Source organism: Puma concolor, chromosome D1 (assembly GCF_028749965.1).
Source record: "Puma concolor isolate L17-30 chromosome D1, mPumCon1.1.hap2, whole genome shotgun sequence".
Lineage (NCBI taxonomy): Eukaryota > Metazoa > Chordata > Mammalia > Carnivora > Felidae > Puma > Puma concolor.
The window spans coordinates 26,007,468-26,030,712 of record NC_141676.1 but is presented as its reverse complement, the minus strand read 5'-3'; the positions used below and the strand labels follow the sequence as shown (position 1 = coordinate 26,030,712).

The 23,245-nt window shown below is 47.9% G+C and overlaps 1 protein-coding gene across 4 annotated transcripts in view; it reads left to right on the top strand.

The window, feature by feature from the left end:
• LDLRAD3 (low density lipoprotein receptor class A domain containing 3) overlaps positions 1–23,245 on the top strand; it is a 242,038-nt gene that overhangs the window by 73,270 nt on the left and 145,523 nt on the right. The window contains exon 1 of one of the 4 annotated variants that reach the window (XM_086677674.1): positions 18,402–18,927. The exons of the other annotated variants lie outside the window; for them this stretch is intronic. Coding sequence (XP_086533800.1) covers positions 18,882–18,927 — 46 coding nt within the window. The 5' untranslated portion in view covers positions 18,402–18,881. Of the gene's footprint in view, positions 1–18,401; positions 18,928–23,245 lie in introns of those variants that run through there. 4 annotated transcript variants of the gene reach the window in all.

Sequence of the window (23,245 nt, the reverse complement as noted above, 5' to 3'; positions counted from 1 at the left end):
CTTCAGCTCAGGTCATGATCTCACAGTTCATCGGTTCGAGCCCTGCATTGGGCTCTGTGCTGATAGCTCAGAGCCTGGAACCTGCTTTTGATTCTGTCTCCCTTTCTCTCTGCCCCTCCCCAACTTGTGCTCTGTCTGTCTGTCTCTCTCTCAGAAATAAATAAACATTAAAAAAAAAGAATTTAGAATCTGTCCAGTTTTGAGCATTATTAAAACTACACAAATATGTGGAATGACCATTTTTAGAATATGGTGTGTATTTGAACTCTGGTTAACACAGATTGTCTTTAGCTGAGCTGGGACTATTCAGCACAGGGTCCGTTTATGAAAGAATACACGGTTTGGAGTTGAGACTTAAGTTTTATTTCCAGCTTTGTCAATAGAAGCTGTGTAATGTTAGGAGATTCTGTGTCTTGTGTCAGTCCAGTTCCATGATTTCAGAATTCATGCACAAACTGGAAAAGGTGATGGAAAGAGAATTAAAAAAAAAAAAAAAAAAATGCCCAGCAGCTGCCTGGCGCTATTTAGTTTGGTTTGGAACAGGCTTGTCTTGGCTGTTCTCATTTTTGTCTCCTCATTTCCTACCCTTAACCCCCAAGCGTAGTAAGGACTTGATTGGCATTTACTTAGTGTTTTGATCAAAACATAATTTTAGGGGCGCCTGGGTGGCTCAGTCAGTTAAGCATCTGAATCTTGATTTTGGCTCAGGTCATGATCTCGGGGTTGGTGAGACTGAGTCCCCCATCAGGCTCTGCACCGATAGTGTGGAGCCTGCTTGGGATTCTCTCTCCCCATCTCTGTGCCCCGTTTCCACTTGTGTGCACTCTCTCTCTCTCAAAATAAATATTAAAAAAAAAAAAACCCCAAAAGCCCCACAATTAAAAAAAAAAGTGTATGCACAAACACACCCATTAAAGAATCTCTCCTCGGTTGACCTTCTTTTTTTTCCTTTTTGTCTTTAAGTTATAAAAACAGAGCATTAAAAAGCTTAGGTAATAGAGGGAAGGAAAAGAGGTCGCTTTTCTAAAACAAATTCTACTTGCCTTTTGAATCTCTTACGTATTCCTTCCCAGTCTAGGACCTGATGGTCTGAGCACTGGGGAAAGACTGTGCAAATCCCTCGGCCCAGATCACGTGCTCCGTGATCTTAGAGAAGGTACCAGGATATTCTAGACGTTAGCCACTGGGAGGATTGAATGAGAAGTCCCTAACCTCATGGTGCCTCAGTTTCCTCCTCTCCAAAATGAAAAGAATAAGGCTTCTAGCAAGCATTGTTGTGAAGCTTAAATGCACCTTAAGCACACAGCACAGTGCCTGGGTGTAGTAAGTGGCTTGTAAACATTAGCTACTATTGGTCAGTCTACACAAACTGTTTTATACAGACGTCGTCATGGCGATGGGTGATTGAGTAACCCATTTGTTTCTACTTCATATGAGAGGCCCTTTGCCACGTGACCATATTTAGCCTTCACGGTTGTTGTTTTGTGAGGTTGCTCACTGGTGCATCAAGTTGGTGCCGTGTAACCTCGCCACTCCTCTCTGGTGGGGTGGTCACACGTTTGGGGTCAGTTAAGGAACTTATCCATACCCGGAGGACAGTGTGCACAATGATTTCAGCTGGAGCCAGCTGCGGTCGGCCAGGCCGAGGTCTTCAACTGCACCGTCTTTCCAAGGGCACCTGGAGAGTGGCTCCCGTAGAATTCGTGCCACTTCGTGTCCTTTCTTTGTTTCTTTGGAACAACGTGGTACTTCCTGGGAGGAGAGTGAAGGTGCCTGATTTCCTCACCTCGGAGAGCTGATTGCCTCAAGTATCCTGTGAAATAGCTTTGCCATTTACAAGGTTGTACACTTAAAAAAAGAGAGTTCTTGCCCCTTCCAGAGGGTGAGAGAAGAGTCCAGAGAGCTGTGTCGAGGTGGGATATGATGCAGTGAGAGGCTATTCTGTACCCACGGCAGAGGAGAGATTTTTCGTAAGACAGGAAGAAACTTTTTTTTATTGTAAACATAATAAAAATCACATGCTGTAAACCTTAGAACGGGGAGGAGAAAAACAATGGCATTGCACCTGAAGTCTCAACTCTAGCAGAACCACTGTTAGCTTCTTAGAAGTTTTTATTCAAGGTTTTTCCCAGTTGTAATCACTGTGGGAATACAATTTTAGATTTTGATCTTTCGAGGTAACATTTAACCTTTTTAACATTTTAATGTATTTTTTTTTTCATATTTCTCTAGGAGTTTTAATGCCTAGAAAAACAGTCCACTGACTTGGTATAATATAGTTTGTTTACTCCTTATTTGGCATTTGCTTCCAGTTTTTCATTGTTAGAAATAGTGTTCACTGTTGTGAACATGAGGGTGGATATGACTTTCTCCCTGTTTTGAGAGATTTTCTTAGGCTGAGTTCTCAGAAATGAAATTACTAGGTCAAGGGACAGGAAGCCTTTTTTGGTTCTTGAAACAGATGCCCACTTGTTTTGCTAAAGGTGGCACCAGTGTGCTCTCTCACTGGCAATGTGGGAGAATTCTGGTTTTATTTTAGTCTTGGCAGCATTGAGGAATATCTTTAAAAATATTTTTTCTGGCTAATAGAAAAGTTATATATTTTTATTTTTATTTTTTTTATTATCTAAAGAGGTTGAGTGTTTTCCCAACCCCTATTCACTAGTCTTGTTTCTGACTTGGTGAAATGTCTATTAATGGACCAGAATAAATTTCCACCCGGGTTGAGTCATTAAATTTTCCACCTTGTGAATCTGGAGAACCTCCTCCTTAGAATTTTGAGAGAAGAGGCTCCTTTTGGGATAGTTTGAGTGAATTTCTGCTTTTGGTTGGCAAAATGACCCAAATGATCATTTTATCCAAATAATTTTTGGTGGGGGGGGGGGATAGATAGTAAAAGGAATAGAGATATTTTAGAAAAACGTATAAGCCCCGTGAAAGCACACATTATTTGGGAGCTTTCTCTAGGTTGCACTATCCCCGGCACTTTGTACTTATTAACCCATTTGATTGTTAGGAGCCTTATGAGGAGAGGACCGTTGTCATTTTCAGATGACGAAACTGAGCCGCAGAGAGATTATGTAGAGCTCGCCTGTTGTCCCAGAGAATAAGTACCCTTCACCTTCCCCATCAGAGACCACCTGTCTGTCTCTCCCTGGATCTGTGTTATTCTGCTCAATCAGATTCTCCTGTATGTTATCACTACTAACCTGCTCTTTTTTTTCTTTTTGAAAAAATGTTTATTGTAGAGAGAGAGCAGAGGAGGGGCAGAGAGAGAGGGAGACAGAGAATCCCAAGCATGGAGCCCTCTGTGGACATCTCTGTGCTGTCCACAGCATGGAGCCCAACGCTGGGCTTGAACTCAGGAACTTTGAGATCATGACCTGAGTTGAAATCAAGGGTTGGACACTAAATGACTGAGCCACCCAGGCGCCCCTCTACAAACGTGCTTTTTTAAAAAGAGTTAGAAATGTCAATAATGTTCTTCTATGGAAATGATTTCTAAAATGGCCATTAGCGCTATGAGTCTCTGAAAGGAGAGACTGTACTGTAATTACTGCCACAAGCTGTAATAAAGCAGCAGTTCAAATATCTAGAACTCACACATGACCTGGAATCACGAGCCTTAAGATCTCCTTCCAACTTGGTGTTGGATTTTAGCTGCCATTTATCTGTGTCCTGACCAAATGGGGGAGAGATCTTGGAAGTCTGAGTTCTGTGTCACAAAGTGGTTTTCTTCTTTGATAAATGAAATCGATCGATATCTTTGATGAGGCATGTACAGATTTTCAAATCTCAGGCCCTTTGTGCGTGCGTGTGTGTGTGTGTGTGTGCGCGCGCGCATGCACGTGTGCGCACATGGAGTGGAGAGGAGATGGGGATAAATTCAAGGATCTTGTCAAATGATAAGATTTCTGTGACTCTCCCAAGTCCAGAGACAGAAAAGGACAAAAATGGAACCTGAATTTTATTTGCTTGTACTGTTTCCAACCATTTCTTGAGCACGACTGGTCATTGCTCCTGTGCGATGGCAGAAATCCATGAGAGGGTTGAAAGGGCGAGTTTGGAGAAAGGATCACCAAGAAACATAAAAGGGGAGGAAAGGGGAGGGTTGAGGGTGGGGACAGAAACTCTTCCTTTCCTTTTGATCGTCTTTCTCATCTTCTGCCTCTGGGTGGCGCCACATGTAATGTTTTCTTGTAAGCCTGATGCTACAGGGCCAGCAGAGAGAGCGCACAAAACTGGAGTCTGAGGTATTGTCCTTATCAAACTTCAGCAGTAGTTCAGCTATTCCACCAGGGCCCTCCTACCTGGCTCATGTGCAGAATTCCCCAGAAAGTCGGGAAGTGGAAATTTGGATGCAGAGGTACGGACAGGGGGAAGATGGCCGTTTGAAGCCAAGGAGAGAGGCCTGGAAAAGACCCGTGCTCACCACCCTCAGAAGGAGCCAACCTGCCGATACTTTGGTTTGGGACTTTCGGCCTACTGGACGGTGAGATGATACATTTCTGTCGCGGAGGCCACCAATGTGGTGGAGGCCACAGCTCTAGCAGACTCATCCAGACATCCACCCAGCTCTCCTTTGTTTTCTAAAATTATTACGTGGTGAGTGACAGCCACCCTGCCTACTGTGTAACAGGGTGACATTCACAGGCATCCCACTTCTGCTTCTTTTCTTTAATAATTGGAAAGCAAGAATGTTACTCTTCTAGGTTGAATCGCATCCCCCCCAAAAGATATGTTGAACTTCTGAGCCCCGGTGCCTCAGAATGTGACCTTATTTGGAATTGGGGTGATTGAGGTTGGATTAGTTAAGATGAGGTCGTACTGAAGTAGGGTGTCTTTATAAGAAGACAGCGTGAAGAAAGGAGGGAAGAGGGCCTGGTGACAGCAGAGGCAGAATGATGCAGCCGCGAGCCAAGGAGTGTCAGGCATTGCCAGCCGCCACCGGAAGCTGAAGAGTCTCAGGGAAAGGGTCCACGCAGAGTCTCAGAGGGAGCATGGCCCTGCTGACATTTTGATTGTAGGCTTCCGGAAATGTGAGAGAAGAAATTTCCCTTGCTCAAAGGCGCTCAGTTTACATTGCTTTGTTGTGGCAGCCCCGGGAATCTATCCACTTACTTCCCAGGGACGGTTAAAGCCATCTGGGCTTCAGTGGGCCTTTCATCACACCCCTCCCCTGCCCCCTGCCCCCTGCCCCCTGCCATGCCGCCGGGCCTCTCTCTGGGAGTCATGCCCTGCGTTCCTGCTCATGTGATTGAGATGTCCTTCTCCAGAGCTGAGACCTGGCAAGCCATGGTTAAGGGCTGAATTTCAAAAGCTTTCTGAAGAAGTTGAACTTCACAAAGCAAAACTGGAACTTGCAAGAGTCTAGAGAATATCACTGTGCTTTATCGCTACATCCTTTAAGCCCTTCGGAGAAAAACTCGCTTGCCTCCATGGCATTCACTGTGCAGAAGAAATCCAAGACCCATGGGTGTTAATGTTGCCTCTTTTCTGACTTAGGCTTTTTGTTTGTTCCTGTATTCGTCTTTAAACGTCTTGGGTGATTCCAGGCATGCCCCCTGCTTCGCTTACTGTGTTTTATCTCAAATGTGAGACCATAAATCCTGTAGTTAGGAAGAGGGGCCTTGGGCCAGCCTCCATTTATGACCTCGGGCTCTGGGCACCATTTTACCTTACTCTGTCCCTATTTCCTCATCTGTAAGAGGGGGATAATAATGTTACCTACTCCAGGGGTGATATTGAAATTACTAGGTCAAGGGTGCTATGTCCAGGCCATAGGCCAGTTAGGAATGAGCTGACCTTAAACAGTAGGCACTGTTTGCTGGTACACAGAGGGTGAAGGTCAGCTCCGCTGACCACAGGACATTGTTGTCTTAAATGAGCCGATGTGTATGAGGCTTAGAACTGGGGGCCTGGCACGTGTTAGGCATTCAGTAAATGCCAGCTGACATTTTCCCTCGATAAGCAGTAATGACATTACGCCGAAACCCAAGTCTGCTGCGACATTGCTGGCCCGTGCAGTGCGGACACGACTGGTCCAGCCCGCCTCTTGCCTACCTCCCCTGGACCCTCACGTTCCCTTCTCCTCCCCCCCTTCTCTTCCTGCTCTCACTTACAGAACCAAAGCCGTAGCAACACCTTCTTTGGTTGGGTCAACATCTTCTCTTCAGTTTAGAGAGTCTTGAGCCAGGAGCTCTTAGGAAATTCTCTTCGGCTTCGAGCTCCGGCCACACGCCAGAGCCAGTGCACAAGGGAAGGAAACAAATATTTGAGGGTCTGAGATGAGCCTGGCAGGGAGGGAAGTTTGGAAGTGGCTCTCCTGCATGCGGCTGGGCCCCACTGGCTAATGGCCCTGCGGTTGGTCTCCGCCTGCAGAGCGGCCGCGTCAGCTTGCTTCCGGCTCTGCCACGGCCCCGCACAATTAAGCACGTAAGTGGATTTTGACGATGGCATTTTGCTTCATTGCTTGAACTGTCTTCTTCAGTCCCCACGGCCGCTACCCCGGGGTGGGAACCCACACGGCGCCCTGCGGTGGCCTCCAAGGTTTTCGGCCTAGAATTCGTAGAAATGACAGTCTTCCCCGCCCTCTTTCTGCCCCCAGATTTGCGCCTTGTGCCCTGCACCCATAGTGAGGAGAGACTTGCGGCCCTGGTGTTGAGACCTCGGCCTAAATTCCCAGGTAGTCCCCTGACGGCTGGATACAGACACTTCTGGCTTGTCAGGTTCTACTCGACCTAACACGAGTTTGACCTTGTGTTAACTCTTCTAAAAGGGCCCCGTAGCTGTTGGAAGATGCCGGTAATTTTACACTGCGAAGGGAGATACAGAGTGCTCTGAGTGTATCAGTTAGCTAGGCCTGCTATGATAAGATACCACAGACTGGATGACATTAAACCACAGAAGTGCATTCTCTCATGGTTCTGGAAGCTAGATGTCCAAAGTCAAGGTGACGACACGGCCATTCTGTCTCTGAAGCCTCTACGGGAGGGTCCTTCCTTGCTTCCTTGCTGGCATTCCTGGGCTTCCTCGGCTCGTGGCTGGAACACTCCAGTGTCTGCCTCCACCTTCATGCGGCCCTTTCCCTGTGCATCTCTCTCTGTGTACGGATTTCCCTCTTCCTAAAAGGACGCCCATCGTTGGATTAGGGGCCACCTTAATCCATTATGACCTCACCTTAACTAGGTTACGTATGCCAAGACCTTGTTTCCAAATAAGGTTCCATTCACAGGTTCCAGAACACAACCTGCCCCACTGGGTCCGTTCAGAGGAGGAAGCATGGGCGGTGACCAGCAGCTGCCACGGCCCTCTGGAGGTCCGCGGGCCGTGTGTGTTCTCACTGTATCCACTCGGGGGATTTTGTTGTCGTTTGTTTTACCCCTGCCTTTAGAGCATGATGGTCGTGGAACAAGAGCAGGTGTGTCAGTAGATCAGGAGTGGTTTGAAAGCCCGGGGAGAGTGTATTGTATGAGAAAATGAAGCATTTTTTAAAAACTCAGCTCTTTTTAAAGAGTTTTTTAAAAATTCACCTGGCATCTTGATTTGGCCATTTCCATGATGAAAAGGTACTCAGAGTGCTGGTGAGTGTGTAGGCAGCCTGTGACAGTTCTTTGCCTTGAAGGGCCTCAGGGGTGGCTCTATTACTGCATCGGGCCGATAGCTCTCCGCCTTCCAGCCCACCTAGAGGAAGCTGGGAGGCCCCCCGGCCATGTTGGGCTGTAGTCAGGTCCCCTCTGTCCTGCTCAAGGACACTAAAAGCACCAATTAGTTGCCACTGTGTCTAAATTGGGAACCTGCACGTAAAAGTCAGGATTATCAGGTATTCTAGAAAAATCAGAGTTAGCGTTAGGTTGCTTTCTGCACTCAGGGTACCTTGCTTCCACTCTGCGTCTGTCATGCATTTCACCATCCTGTTCGTGCGAAGGCCTCCGGTATTTGTTTCGTTCTGAGACACACATCTTTTCATGTTTTCAGAACTCTCAAGCGGACACGCCTCTGATAATGGATGGGGTAGGAAAACGTGGTGTCCTCGTTTAATTGGCCAGGTTTTTTCCTTTCTTAGTTGTACATAAAAGAGTGGCGTGCCTTGCAATCCACGTGTGTTGGATTCAGTGAAACAGAATTTTCTCCGATTGTTAGCATGGGATGTTTCAACCAAAAGTACAGACATTTCCAAACAGGTAGAGTGTTCCACGTGTACATTTTCCTTAGGGTGCTTGAGGGCAGGGTGCACGTGCAGAATTTCCGGGGTTGGGGGGCGGGGAGGGTGGCTCTGGAATCACACTACCTGGCTTGGGTCCCGGCTGTGTCGCAGGTGAGCTTGGGGACGTGGGTGAGATACTTAGCCTCAGTTTCCTTAAATCCCATGGAATTGTTACGAGGATTAAATGAGCTAAAACCTTGACAACCATTTACATAGCTGCTGGCACATAGTAAGCACTGAATAAACGTTAGCTGTATCCTTACTGGCTGTGTGGAGGCACATTTCTGGTTTATTGATTTATTTTTTTAATGTTGGCTTATTTATTTATTTTGAGAGAGAGAGAGTGGGGGAAGAGCAGAGAGAGAGAGAGAGAGAGAGAGAGAGAGAGAGGATCTAAGCAAGCTCCACACTGCCAGCCAAAGCCCACTGTGGGGCTCAAGCTCATGAACCTTGAGATCATGACCTGAGCCTAGGTCAAAGACACGTAACCGACTGAGCCACCCAGGCTCACGCATATCTGGTTTAGAACCCAGATCTGCCACTGGTTAGCCCCTTCCTTTCTTGGAGCCCCAGTTTCTTCATCTGTGAAATGGGAACAGGTTGAAAAGAGGTGTGTGAAGATCACATGTGCAGGCGCTGACGTCTGGTGCATAGTAGGCGCTTGGAAAGAACACACTCTCCCGTCTTCTGCCTTCCCCAGCTCTACATGACTCCCTAAAAGGGAGAGTCTTCAGGGTTGCCAGAGAGTTTTCGATCCAGGCTTCCTTGGGCTCCTGTAGTCCTCAGACATGGCCTGGAAGATGCTGTAGATTGTGCTTTCTGGCAGGTTGTCTAAGCTAAGGAAGGTGGACCCTTCTACTTCAGAAGTACTGTGAATGTTCACATCGGCTGCACGCCAGTCAAAATGAACATCTTCCCTTCTCTGAACCATTTTCAGAAGCCAGAACCCAGGGACCCCATGATACTTCTTTTGAGGGGGGTACTGTGGGGCTGCCTAGGATGGGAAAGCCTCATGCCAAATACAGTGCTCTTGAGCCCCTATTGATCCCCCGGAAGGTGAGAAGGCTCAGACTCTCTACCAAGGTCCTGGTGCCCCTTCCCTGTGAGTTGGGACAGGAAACCTCAGACTCTGGTTGGGGGAAAGGTTGAGGTAAGGTGTTCCAGAGCCTAGAGAAAAACTGGGAGAATTTGTCCAATTTGGTCTCTTCTTGGAGGAGAGCAGCTCTTTGATTTCTTTTTTTTTTTTTTTTAAGTTTATTTATTGAGAGAGAGAGAGCGAGTTGGGGAGGGGCAAAGAGAGAAGGGGACAGAGGATCCAAAGCAGGCTCTGTGCTGACAGCAGAGAGCCCAGTGTGGTGCTCGAACTCATGAGCTGTGAGATCGTGACCTGAGCCGAAGTCAGACGCTTAACCGACTGAGCCACCCAGGCGCCCCCCTTTCATTTCTGAATCACCAATACCCCTAGCTCTTAGAAAGATTTATCTTATTATTTCGTTCTAGCTCCCCTCACACATCCCTGCTGGGGCCATTCTAGTCCTATCTGGTGGTGATAGACTCATGCGGCATCTACCAGGAACCCCATCAAGCCCCCTCTGGTTTCCTCCATCCTTCCCAGGTGATGCCAGCTGTTGTTGGGGACCTACCACCACTTTCTCGGGAACTACCAATTTAAATGCCAATACTGTCACCAGCTGAGAAGTTAGTGGCATAGTCATCTTAAAGTCATCTTTTAAATCAACTCTTGTGCAAATATCAGCCTCACTCCATCTTGCCAGTCCTCCCCGCCACTTCCAGAGAACTCTGTTATTATCGGCACTGCGTGCTGCCTTTTCCCTGCAAGGGGAGAATCCTAATGAAGTAGCCCGAGCTGGGGGAGTCTACGTGGTCTTGTGTCGCTAGAGTGAGTGTGGTGAGGTCTCCCAGGCCTTTGTCATGCAGACACGCTCTTATAGCCAGGACTTGGCTGTGACTGCATGATGCAGTCAGTGGTAACAGGCTCTGTAATTGCTAATAAAATTTAAATGGCTGCAAAATCACAGAACATCAAAAAAAATTTTTTTTTTTTCCTGGCACGTCTAGACAAATTTTGCTGATCCAAGTTAGGCTGTGGCTGTGCAGTCTTTTTATTTTTATTTTTTTAATGCAGACTTGTGCTTTCATCTGTGACACGGCTAGTTTGCAGTTGCCTAATGGCTTTTTAAAAAATTCAGGGACAGATGAGAAAGTAATAATTAAAAGACGAGGATGTGGTGCATTCGTATCATTCAGACACGCGACCAGAGATATTCTTTTGCTTGTAACGCTTGAGAAGAATAGTTTCTGATGGTTTAGAGTGGGAGAAGATGGGGGGGGGGGGGGAGCGGGGAGAGAGGCTTTGAGGTCAAGAGCTAACTGTGTCCCCCTCTTAAGCGGTTTCAGGAGCTTTTGGCTTTTGACATTGTTAACATCACGTCCTTTGCTAAGATGCCTGCAAAGGGAGTCCCATAAAATGTAAGAATGAAGGAGTGACTTAGGTCTAGAAGGTTTGCTGGCGTCCGTGGATGAAGAGAAGGGACCGACATCACTTGCATGCGTGTATGTCATGTTCTGCCACCTGGAAGAACATCAGGTTCGTTCCAAATGAGAACATAGTCTCTGAGTCTTTTGGAAAGGCATCGGTTTGCAGGTGCCCGAGTTGTTTATTTCTGTCATCAGTGCCCTTCGTTGTGGGGCGGGGGGGGGCGGTGGTGAGGGTGTGGAGGCAGGTAGGTAATCCGTGTCTCCGATTCTTGATAGGATGGAAATATGCAGGGCCCCAAAGACCATCTTGGCTCCTGTTGTCTCTTGTCGGGTGTACAGGATCATTCCCTGCTCGCATTCTTTTGGAATCTGGCAACAAGCTGGTGATTTTGACTCACCTCCCGAGCTAAGAGGAGGTGCTTCAGGGAGGGCAGCCGCGCTACCTGGTGATTTTGTGGTTATCACCCAGCGTGGTGTATTTTTTTTTCTCTTGGCCACTTTGGGCATTTTGGCCGAGAGGGGGCGCTGTGGCAGGAGCCTGCTGGAGCCCTCACCCTTGCCGTGCTGCGTGTCCCTGGGCCGTTTCCTGTTGTGCCCCCGGCACAGCCTGCCTATTGATGTCCTCCCACCTCCCAGATGCTCACGGCTCCCAGTGGCCAGGCCGCAGGCGGGCAGCTGGTGGGCAGTGGAGTGAAGCTCCGTTGCCTGATGGGGAGCAGATGCGCTGATGCAGAACGTGGCGGGTCTCAGCCACTTGCTGTCTGACATTCAAAGCCAAACCAGGATTGTTCCCGGCTCCCCGGGACGGAGGAAGCTGGCCGGCCTGATGCCTGGAAGGGGCGAGGGAGACTGCGTCACCTGCCGCCCCCAGTTGGGGTGGGTTTCTGGGGCACAGCGGCGACGGTGCCTGATGCCGTGACCCAAGGCCTGGCCATTACGCCCAGTCCCTTCCCCGTTCCTGCCGTCACTCAGGACCTCCTCTGAGTTTGTCCTGAGCTGGAAATGCAGGTGAGGCCCCCCACTCTTTCCCCAGTTAGCCTTTTCGCGGCGTGCTGGGATATTGGCCCTCGTGGTGACTTGGGGAAGAACCTGTCTGGCCGCCCTGACTTTGGGGACAGGCTGTGGCGTAGCAGTTACAACTATATTATTTAGGTCTGCTGAGACACAGGCACCAGGATGGGATCGGGCACTCAGGAGCTTCACTGGGGGTGGGAGGGGGAGTAGGCAGGGAGAGCCCTGCCGGAGGTTTGGCACCGGAGGAAGGAGAGAGGGCAGGGGGAGGAAGAGGAGGGCAGGAGGAGCCTCACACTGCTGGCTCGGCCCACGGAAGGTTCTGCCAGGCCCATGGGATGTCCTAGAGCCGCAGGCACCTATTGGAGGAGTCCCGGCTCTTTCAGGGATGGGCCTGTCTTAGCACACCTGCCATGCCTGGTCAGGGGCTAAGAGCAGCTCATGGGAGGTGTGGCTTTAGCCCAGATGTGGTAGTGGGTCCAGAGGTCCTCTGCTGGGACTATCAGTCATGCTTCCTGTTCTCAGAGATCTGGGGGGTACATTTTCTTCATTGTCACAGCCACTGCTGAGCCAGGTTATACATTCGTGAATTCTCTTAACGGACATTTACAGAGCACTTTCTCTGCACTTGACCCTTGTTGGCACTGGGGGAGAACAACACATGAGGAAATCCCTGTGCTGTGAGAGCCCTCAGTCAGGTGAGAAGATGAATCCACGAACAGGCAGTGGCAGTGGTATGTGATCCATGCAGGGCAGGGCCACGTCCCGGGTGCTCTCGGATCCCACAGAAGGGACACTAATCTCCCCTGGGGCATCCAGGGCATGTTCTGGGAGAAGGCCACTGTCTAAGCTGAGGCTGGAAGAGCGAAGGTGAGCGAATGACCCAGTAAGAGGTTGAAGAACTCCAACGGAAAGAGGAAACCTACACACAGCCCCTGAGGGTAAGAGAGAGGGTGGTGTCTATTTCGGCATGCCTGTAGTAATTCCTGTGGCTCGTGGGGAGGAGGAGAGATTTTTCGGGGGGTGTTTACAAAAGTACGTGATGGGGAACCAGTCATATGGGGCCTTGTAAACCAACAAAAGACGTTAACTGTGTGCCTTGTGGTCAAGAGGCCGATGAGTGGGTCAGATCCTGCCCTACCACTTCCCAGCTGTGCAGCCCTGGGCAAGTCACCTAACCTCTCTGTACGTCTTTGCCATGTCTGTCGAATGGGATCACAATAGTCGTGTTCCATCGGGTTGTGAAAATTAAGCGGCTTTCTGTCAAGCTCCTAGAACAGTACCTGTCATGCAGTAAACATTCAATAAATGTCTGTTTCAGTTCTCATCATTATCCTATACTTTAAATCGTCCTGTTCAAAAATCATGGTCAGACAGGCTTAAATGCTTGCCTGCTGGCATCTGACAGTCGCCAGACTTCTCAAAATGACACGACTGGTACATTTTCTGAATGAATAAAAGAGTGCCGTGGTGTTGTCTCGATGGCTCAGGATGCAGCTGCTCCGGATAATATTGACAGAATCAAAAAATGAAAAACCCAAACCTCAACCACTAAGTTTCCTTGACTTTTCTCCTGAACAACAACTGAATGAACCTCGAAGCTGTCGCCACCTGGGGCTCTTGGGCTCTGAGGGACAGTCCCCAACCAGTGTTTCCAGAAGCGGGCTCGGTGGGTCACCTGACTCATCTGTTAATGTAGATTTGGGGGCAACTCAAAACCTGCTGAAGCAGAGTGTCCGAGAAGGAGACCCGAGGTTCTGCGTCTCAACCGGCAGCCCAGGTGAGACTTGCTCCCACCGCGCTATGAGACTCACTTGTCCTATGGTTAGACTAACAGTCTCCGTGAAGGAGGAAGTTAGCGCAAAGCTTTTACGTTGTCAGCCCCTTTTCATATCAGGGAAGGAAGGATACCCAAGAGAGCATCCCTTCTGAGAAGCCCGGGCAGGTAGGAAGCATCTCAGCTAGTGTGTGGGCCTCCAAAGCAAAACATTCTGAACACAGGGCACTAACTGATGCGATGGCCACGTGCTGAGGGTTAGCATTTTGCTTTAAGGTGCATTCATGCATACTGTCTCCTAAAGAAAGCCAACGGATCGCGAGTGCTGTCCCTGCACTGCCCACGGAAGAAAATGACTTTATCTCCGCCGGAAGTGAAATTGTCAGCAAGAGGTGCCTGGCCTTTGTAAATCTCAGCAAGTAACTCCCAACAAGATTAAATCCCCGTTAACAGTGGGTATCTCTGGGAAGTGGGATAACGGGCTACTGTTCCTTCCTGATAACTTCTTACAAGTTTTGCACGGGAGGCAGTGTGTGGAGTGCTTCAGAGTGCATAAGCCTGGCACGAGCCTGTCTGGGTGTGTCCTGCTTCCTCTGCACACTGGGCAAGTTACTGACTCTCTCTGTGCCTCACTTTCCTCATCTGTAACATGGGGAACAAATAGAAGGGATAATCAGATGCCTCACTGAGTTTAAATACATTTATAGCTGTGCAGTGTTTAGGCAATGCTTAACAATTACTAAGCTCTTGAGAAGAATTATTATTATTATTATTTTAAGGTTTTTTAATGTTTATTTATTTGAGAGAGAGAGAATGAGAGAGTGTGAGTGCACGTGAGCAGGGGAGCGGCGGGGAGAGAGGGAGAGAGAGAATCCCTGAGCAGGCTCCGCACTCTGTGCAGAGCCCTACACAGGGCTTGATCTCACGGCCACGAGATCATGACCTGAGCTGAAATCAAGAGTCAGATGCTTAACTGACTGAGCCACCCAGGCGCCCCTGTTTTTTTATTTTGGAGACAGAGTGTGTGAGAGGGGCAGAGAGACAGAGAGACAGAGAGGAGAGAGAGAGAGAGAGAGAGAGAGAGAGAGAGAGAGAGAGAGAGAGAGAATCCTAAGAAGGCTCTTCCGTCAGCGTGGAGCCTAATGTGGGGCTTGATCCCGTGACCCTGGGATCATGACCTGGGCTAAAATCAAAAGTCAGATGCTCAACCGACTGAGCCACCCAGGCGCCCCTCAGCTGTTATTAATAATAATAACATCACCATCTTTATGTACATGCATCAGGTAGCTGTAGGGTGATTGGAAATGAGGCATAAAGAGTAAGACTGCCTCAACTGTAGGAGCTAATGTAGGAGCTAATGTGTGAAAGGTCTAGACTATCTGCTGTAAAGACCAGAAGGAATTGATAGGGAGCCAGCTGTAGTCTGGTTTGGGGCCTGGCTTTTCATGTCTGTTGCGAGGGGTGAGAGTCCTGTTAGCGTTTCACACTTTGCTTCTTGGAGTGCCACGGTTTAGTGCCACAGTGACAGGCAGGAGGGCCGAAGAGCCTGGGGGGCTTTGGACTTGGGCTCTTCTGTCTGAAAGGGAAGCAGCTACAGTTTTCTCTTTTAATACCTGGTGGGTTTGCATAAGATTTTGTTTTTCCCACAGAGGGTCCTGCAGTAAACAGACAAAAAGAGTTGAATCCCACTGGGCCAGCTCCCTAACAAGCCCCTGTTCCCCCTTTGCTCTCTTCTTGGCACCTGCAGCTGCAAAGACGGCCCCACGACTGTCCTTTTCCAGGACAGAGCTCGCTTCCAACTACCACAGCACGGGAGCCTCGGGAATTTGTTCTGTGTGATGGGCCCCAATCTGCTTTTTGGAAGTCTTTAATGGTCACATTGGGGTGCCTTAGGTACTAACGAGTTCCCTGTTTTTAGAACCGTTCAGGCTTCGGGTGATATCAAGTTCTAGCTTCCCTAATTGCTGGCTGCGTGACTGGGTAATGAATATGAGGCTATAAGCACAGTGTTTCCATACTGTGAATGGTGGGTGTCGGTGACCTGACTGCTCTAATAATCACAATCGACTGGCGAGCGTCTGCTTGGGATCCTCTTTTTGCCACCCGGGAGTCTCTTTTTAAAGACCCGTTTTAACGCAGCCACCCTGGTACTAGCCGTCAGCCATCCTCACAGACGAGGCCATGGACATGATTGCTAGAGCATCCATCACGTCCCACTCTTTCCTTTGCGCTGCAGGGCGTATTTCCAAAGAAACATGAACCGTGGATTGTGTAATCACGCTCTGATGCAAACCAAATCTTGGCAAGTGTGAACGACTATGAAAACAATACATATGTGAAACACACTTCCCCTGTGCTTCTATTTAACGTTCTGGTTCCCATGCCAGGTTTCCCCCTGTGTTCTGCATTTCAGAAATATTTTGTTTTTCATTCCAGACCGTAGGAGTACAAAGGCAGATTTGTTTCATCACTTAATTTGCTAATTCTGCCAGGCTCTTTCTCCCACTGATCAGCAGTCCTCCTTAGAGTCTTATATGTGAGGCTGGCCTTTAGGAAAATTACATAGGAGTGGTTTCATATTTACCCTGTGCGTGACTGCAGAGGACATGAGTAAAATCAAAACAAAACAAACAACTGAGGAAACAAAACAGTGCCCCTATGGGGGAATTTTAGGATAGGCTGGTATGCCACAGCTGAGCAGGGTAGGGGTGCAGACTCTATTTTTGTTCTTGACTCTGCATGAAACTTAGGGCATGTGATTTTACTTTATTGAGCTCTCTTTTCCTTCCAAGTAGGAACCTGCTCGCTGACATCCCAGAGATAGGGTTATTTTACAGGATTGACATCACCCAGTTCTTTGACTTCCCTGCTGATGGGAGTACAGAACTAGAAAACCTTAGCAGAGACTGCTGCTCAAAAAGAAGGAAGATGGATGGATGGATGGATGGATGGATGGATGGATGGATGGATGGATTAGTGGATGGATTGATGGGTAGATTGATGGATAGATGAATTGATGGATGGCTCAGTGGATGAAATGATAGATGGGTGGGCGAGTGGATGGATAGATGGATGGATGGATGGATCAGTGGGTGAATTGATGGATGGATGGATGGATGAAGACAGAAACTTCTTATTCTATAACCGCATCCCTGCCCAGAAGCCTTCCTGACCTTCCTTTTCATTATACCCACCTTGTCCCTGCTTCCATAGCCCTCCTCTACCTTTGGCTTGTAAACAAGCAGATGCAGTAAGGAGTGGTAGGTAAAATCTTCCAGGTAATATTAGAAGCTTCAGGACAACCAGGAAAAGCCCCACATAATTCTTGTTCACTGTCATCCCCACACCAAACAGTGTCAGCTTCTGGCACTTAGAAGATGCTCAGTACACATTTGTTGAATGAACAAATGAAAGCATCCAATGAGAGAACGGTGACTGTTCGCAAGGACTTTTGGGAGCAAATCTTGGCTTTCCTTCTTGTATCCCTCTAGTACTACTGCTCTTGTGAGAGCTGGTTTTCTATTCATGGGGAGCCAGATGGGATTGCTAAGTAGGAATAGGATTCCTCCCACCTGTAACACACACACACACACACACACACACACACACACACACAGTTTCTCCCTCAGGACTTCTAAAGGGGTCATCTGACTGATTTGCTTTAACAGCCTGACCTCCTGTCCTCCTTCTCTGCCTCACCTATCCTAATTCCTCCTTGTTAATCATTCTTCTGAGGGTAAATATTCCTCCCGGCTCTTTCCTTTTCCTTTGGGCCCCAAGGGGTGTGACCTCTGGGAGAGCCTTGCCTTTCTCTTTCTAAGCCTTTGCCTAGATACCTATTATTATCAGCTCAGTCATTGCATCCTGATATTTTGCTTGGATTTAAAGACGAGAGGCAGGGGCTAATGAAGGGCTTTTGTGTTCAGGAACACAGGGCACCCAGCAGCTTCAGCAGCTTCTCCATTTAATTCCAGGCTTGTAGGGACACTCACTATGCTTAGCACAGCCCTGGAGAGGGTGGCAGGGAGCACATTCAGGCCTCCCCTGCTCAGCACTTCCTACACAGCCTTGGTACCTGTGCTCAGAGGGGGAGCCAAAACACCGGAAGGACATAGTCTGCAGTCTTCCTGGCCAGCACAGCATACTCTGGTTCAGAGAACTAACTATTGCCATGGGTATGCACTCTGCCTTTTCTGGGCCTTAGTTCTCTCATCTATAAGGGGACTTGATCTTCTCCAACCCCCGTTACAACTACAGATGCCTGTGATTTAAAATAGAATGTCCTTCCCTCTGTGAAAATACAGAATGGTTTTCTGGCACGTGGGCATACACACGTAGGAATGGATTTAGGTTCTTGAGGCTTATGCAGAATGCTGGCGACCCTCAGTGAGCAAGTTAGTGAACAGGCTCTGGGTCAGACTATAAAACTTTTACCTGCAGACCAGGCACTATACCCAGTGCTCTGCATGGATGATCTCCTTTAGTCATCACAACTGTCCCATGAGGTAAGTCCTACCAGTACTCCCATTTTACTGATGAATTGCGGTTTGGAGAAGTTAGGTCATTGGCTGAAGCAGTTTGGGAGTCACGAGTCACGTTAGGAAAGCAGACATGCAGGCTTGAGGGAGCGGCTTGACCTCTCTGCTCTGCTGCCCCCTGCAGGTAAGTGTGTGCCATGGCGGATCTGTACCAAAAGGTTTCTAGGGCTCAGATGCAGCTTTCCTGCCTCCCTTGTAAAGGGAGTGCATGTTAAATGTCCTGCCTGTCCCATTCCCATGCAAGTAAGGATTGCATTTGAAATGTCTGAAGTCATGCCTGACTTTGCTCCTCTGCCCAGAGGGCCCAGCAGGGGCCTGAAGCGTTAAAACCTGTATGAGGGTTCATTTCAGTGATGCTTTGCTATCTTTCATAAAAATTGGCAGCAGGAAAATCTCAGGGCAATCTGCACTAAAGATGTCTGGCAGGAGGGCACCTGAGTACCTCTCCCCTCTACCCCAGGACCCTCCTTCCATTCTAGTCTAGAACTTTGCAAACACTGTGTATATCATAAAGGCATGGGATCTTGGTAAACTACAGATTTTAATTGAGTGAGTCAGGGGCGTGGCTCCCAGGGGGTTACCGATGCTGCAGATCTGAGGTCTACACTTTGAGCAGAGAAGGTCTAGAGGCCATGGTTTCCAGGCTGCATCAGAATGCCCCGGAGGCCTCAGTAAACAACTTCCCAGGACCTTCCTGGGAATCTCAGTCACCAGAGTAAGGAGGGGACCCTGGAGCTGAAGTGTTTCTGGGAGCACACTATAAGAAACACTGCCCAGTCCAGTGGCTCCTAAGCCACTGTGGTTGTCCGAGTCCTCCGCAGATTGAGGTCATCCTGGGAAAGAATGGCTCATGGGCCTAGAGTGGGGCCAGAATTCTCTGCGTGCTGTTTCCCCAGGTGAGTCTGACCTGCATTCCAGTTTGGGAACTCACCTCTTTATCGTCAGTCTTTCCCTGGCCCCAAATTCTTCCTCAGGCCAGAGTCCTACAGGCCCCTGCCCTGTCCTTGTCCTTTGTTGTGCCTAGTTTGTGACACAGCCCTCTGTAGTATGGCTTTCACATGCACCACAGTCATGAATTTGCTCTGGGGAGGATCACAGGAAACTCCTGGTTGTCAGATCCAGTGTCGAGATCCGACCTTACCTGGCCCCCAAGCTGTGTTGGACACTGCGGACCACATCCTTCACTTCCATCTTTTGTTCACTGGGATTCCATCCCCTATTTCCAGGCTGCCCTTCTCTCTGGCAGGGAGGCCCTCTTGGTCTGCTTCCTGCATCATTATTTACCAGAAATAGATTCCTTCCTTCTCGTCTAATACTCCGCCCACTCCCCACCTTGGAGATCTCCTCCCCTCCCATAAACTGGTGATGCCCAAATATTTATTTCCTGAATCATCTTCCTAAACCACAGACCAAATCATATTACTACTACCTTGCTTAAAGCAGGAGGCAGAGGACTCTGAAGCCAGCCAGCCTGGGCTCGGATCCTGGCCCTGCCACTTGGCAGCTGGGAAGTCTTGACCGAGTCATTGAACTTCCTGAGGCTGCCGTTTTCTCATGTGGAGAAGGGGATGAGGCACCTCGTCTATGTAGAGTTCCCTGCACTGGAGTTGGTATAATGTGAGCACTCAGTAGATAACCCACTTCGAGGTTTGTTTGTTTTTTAAATCTTTAAATGTGAGGAATATGGATAACAGTAGACTTCCAGGGGCTCCCAGGTCCCCCATGGAGTAAAGGGGGCTCCGAAGTCCCACAGAGACCTCCTGGCTGGCTCTGCCTGTCTCACTGGCTGCAGCTCCTGCCCCACCTTGCGTGCCTCCCTAGCCATTCAGGCTCATTCCTCTGGGCCTTTGCACATGCCCTTTTTCCCTCTGGGCTTCTGTCCTCCAGCACAGCCTTCAGCCTCCATGGTGCCTCCCCTGCCTCCCCCAGGAGTAAAGGGCCATGTTCTCCTTTGTGCTTCTGCTTAGTCTCACGGGTTCTTCTAACCCATGTGTCCTGTACCAACTTCACTTGCTTGTATGTCTATGTCCCTGTTAGACTGTAAGCTCTTTAAGTCTGTAAGCCAGGCCTCCCTGGGATGAGGTATGGCTGACTCTGTGGACTGTTTTTTGTCTTGTTTTGTTTTGTTTTTAATGTTTATTTTTGAGAGAGACCAAGTGTGAGCAGGGGAAGGGAAGAAGGAGAGGGAGATAGAATCTGAAGCAGGCTTCAGGCTCTGGGCTATTAGCACAGCCCGATGCAGGGCTCATTCAGGAACCACGAAGATCAGGACCTGAACCGAAGTCGGATGCTCAACTGACTGAGCCACCCAGATGCCCCTCTGTGGACCATTTGAATGAATGAATGAGTGACATTGAAGATCAGGAGCAAGTTCAGTGGCAGACAAAGCAAGCAAGCTGAATGTTTGAGGTGATCTTACCTTGTTATGGACAAAAACATGGGAATCATCCTTGAGGCCTCTCTTTTGCTGACTGCCCTTTCTCTCTGATCCCGCCTATTAGCAAAAGCCAGTCAGCTCTGCCTCTAAAGCAGTAGTTCTCAGCCAGGGGTGATTTGGGTTCCCAGGGTTAGTTATTGGGCCATGTCTGGAGACATTCTTGGTTGTCAGAACTGGGGATGCTGCTGGCATCTAGTGGTGGAAGCCAGGGATGCTGTGAAACATCCTGCCGTGCGTGGGACAGTCCCCCACGCCAAGGACTTTTCCAGCCCCAAATGTCAACAGTGTTGCAGTTGAGACACCCTGATCTAGAAGGTTCTGAGTCAAGTCTGTGCACAGCTCTCTGTCTTCACTACTCCCACACACCTCCAGGCACTGTTGTCCCCTCCTGGAATGACTTCCTGCTTCATTTGCTTCATCTCACTCTCCCAAGGGCAGCCCAAGATCTTTTAGAAAAGTAAATAAAATCACTCCCCTGTAACACTTCCCATCACTTTCACTTGGAATCAAACCCAGACTCCTTGCCTGAGGAATCCCTCCTGGACCTGGCTCCTGCTTTCCCTGCCTCGCCCCGGGGGCAGCCTGCTCCAGCCTTGCCTGGCTGCCCCTCCTGTTCCCGGGCCTTTCCAGTCTTTGTCACTGGTGTGTTTTTGTGATGGGCTCTCTGCCTGGGCTGCTCTCCCCTCTCATCCCTGCTTGGCTGGCTGCTGCTTGTCATTTAGTTCTCATCGTAACTGCTTTGGCCTCTGAAATTCCCTTCCTGATTATCCATACCAACCACGCACCCACGATCACATCTTCCATCTCCGTGGAGCACTTAGCACTGTCCGATTTTGTCTGTGTGTTTGTTGGAGCTCCATGAGGGCAAGACCTCCCCTGCCTGGGATAGGGCTGTGTCCTCTACTGCCGAGAACAGTGCTGGCATGTGATCAGTTACGAATAAAGTGTGGTGGGAGTAGGGGTGCTATTAATAGCTTACATTGGTGCAGTAGAGCCTAAGAAGTGCTCAAAATGATTTACATTTAATGCCCACAATTGCTGTATGAGATTGGGTACTATGATGGTTATCTCCACTTTACAGATGAGGAAACTGAGGCACCGAAAGTTAAAAATTGTATCACTAGATAGGGACAGAGCTGGGATTTGAGCATAAGCAGTCTGACTGCAGAATCTTTATATATATTATATATATATATATATATATATATATATAATATATATAAACATATATAAATTATTATTTGTATATATATATTATACATTATGTATTATAATATTTATATATTATATATTTATATATTATATATAATTATATATTATATATTATTTATATATATTTATATATTATTATATATATAAATTTATATGTATTATATATAACATATATATATTATATATATATTTATATATATATATAAAATTTATTGCCAAGGTAAGTAACATACAGTGTATGCAGCGTCCTCTTGGCTTCAGGGCTAGATTCCCATGATTCATCGCTCACATACAACGCCCAGTGCTCATCCCAAGTGCCCTCCTCAATGCCCATCATGACAGCAGAATCTTAATCATTCCATCAGTCAGCCACACTGTTGAGGACATGAATGTGGAATACAAATGGCGGCACATTCACACCCATCCTTCACCGAATGCTTAGATATTAGGCAGCCTTTTCAGAACTGGGATTTTGTCTGCTCTGGGTTCAAATTTTGTGACTGCCTCAACATTTTGTGATGTATTCACTTACATCTGGGTTATGAGGAGAGAGTACCAAAAATATCTTTTCTCTTAAATGGTTAGGTCTTAGTGTTGGTACGCTTTACTCTGACTCCTTATCATGTTTCCTTTGTTGCTTTGGCCACTAGGAAACTCACAGCCCTGATGATAGTAATCCTGTAATACTGTATGGAGTGCATCTTGTCTACTACCTTCTTTTCTTTTGCTTTTGCCTATAACATCCTGTTTTCCTTGTTTTTTTACCGATTTTTTTTCCTATGGCAACTCAAACGATTTATGAGTTGAGATGGAGCAAAGATAAATATATATGGAAAGTGTGTCCCTGGAAACATTAATCTCTCTGATTGTCAGCATTCTCTATGCAGTGTTAGTAACCAATGTTCTCAGTTTTTTTGTGGAATGTAAATTGGATAAAGTCCACCAAAGTGGCTCAGGACACACAGCAAGAATTTAGTAAGTGTTAATTACTTTATCTTTTTTCCCTCATTTATGGTGAGGAGGAGGCGCTCTCAAACTACCACCTGGTCTAGTGGAGGTGTTGGAAGGCCTGGGTGGTTTAATATGTCTTAATGAGCCATTCCTATCCACTGCTAACTGGTGAGCTCCATTACAGAGACCCATAGCAAATGACAGCCTGTCATCTTGTCCTGTCTTTGGCGCTATTTCCATGACAGTAAATTGGTTTTTGAGCAGCAGAAAGATATTAGGTGTAGTAGATGGAAAAGACTCCGCCCCTGTGCATTGAACTTGTACATGAAGTGTAGCCTGACATACAGAAAGCATTTACTGGAAAGAAAATGAGTCAGACTCACAGAAACTTTTTATTACTATGGCAACAGGGTACTTGGCCAGTCCCTCTTTGGCTGGAGCATAATATACTGGTGAGGAATGTCAGCTGTTATGTTTCAGTTGCTTATTAGCTCGTAAAATGTCCTAGTTTACATACTAATTGTTGCCGGAGAAAATAGTCCTATTTTAAGATGACCCAGTCACCCATTTCCTGGTACTAAGCCACTTTGGGGCTTAACAAAAAATAATAATTA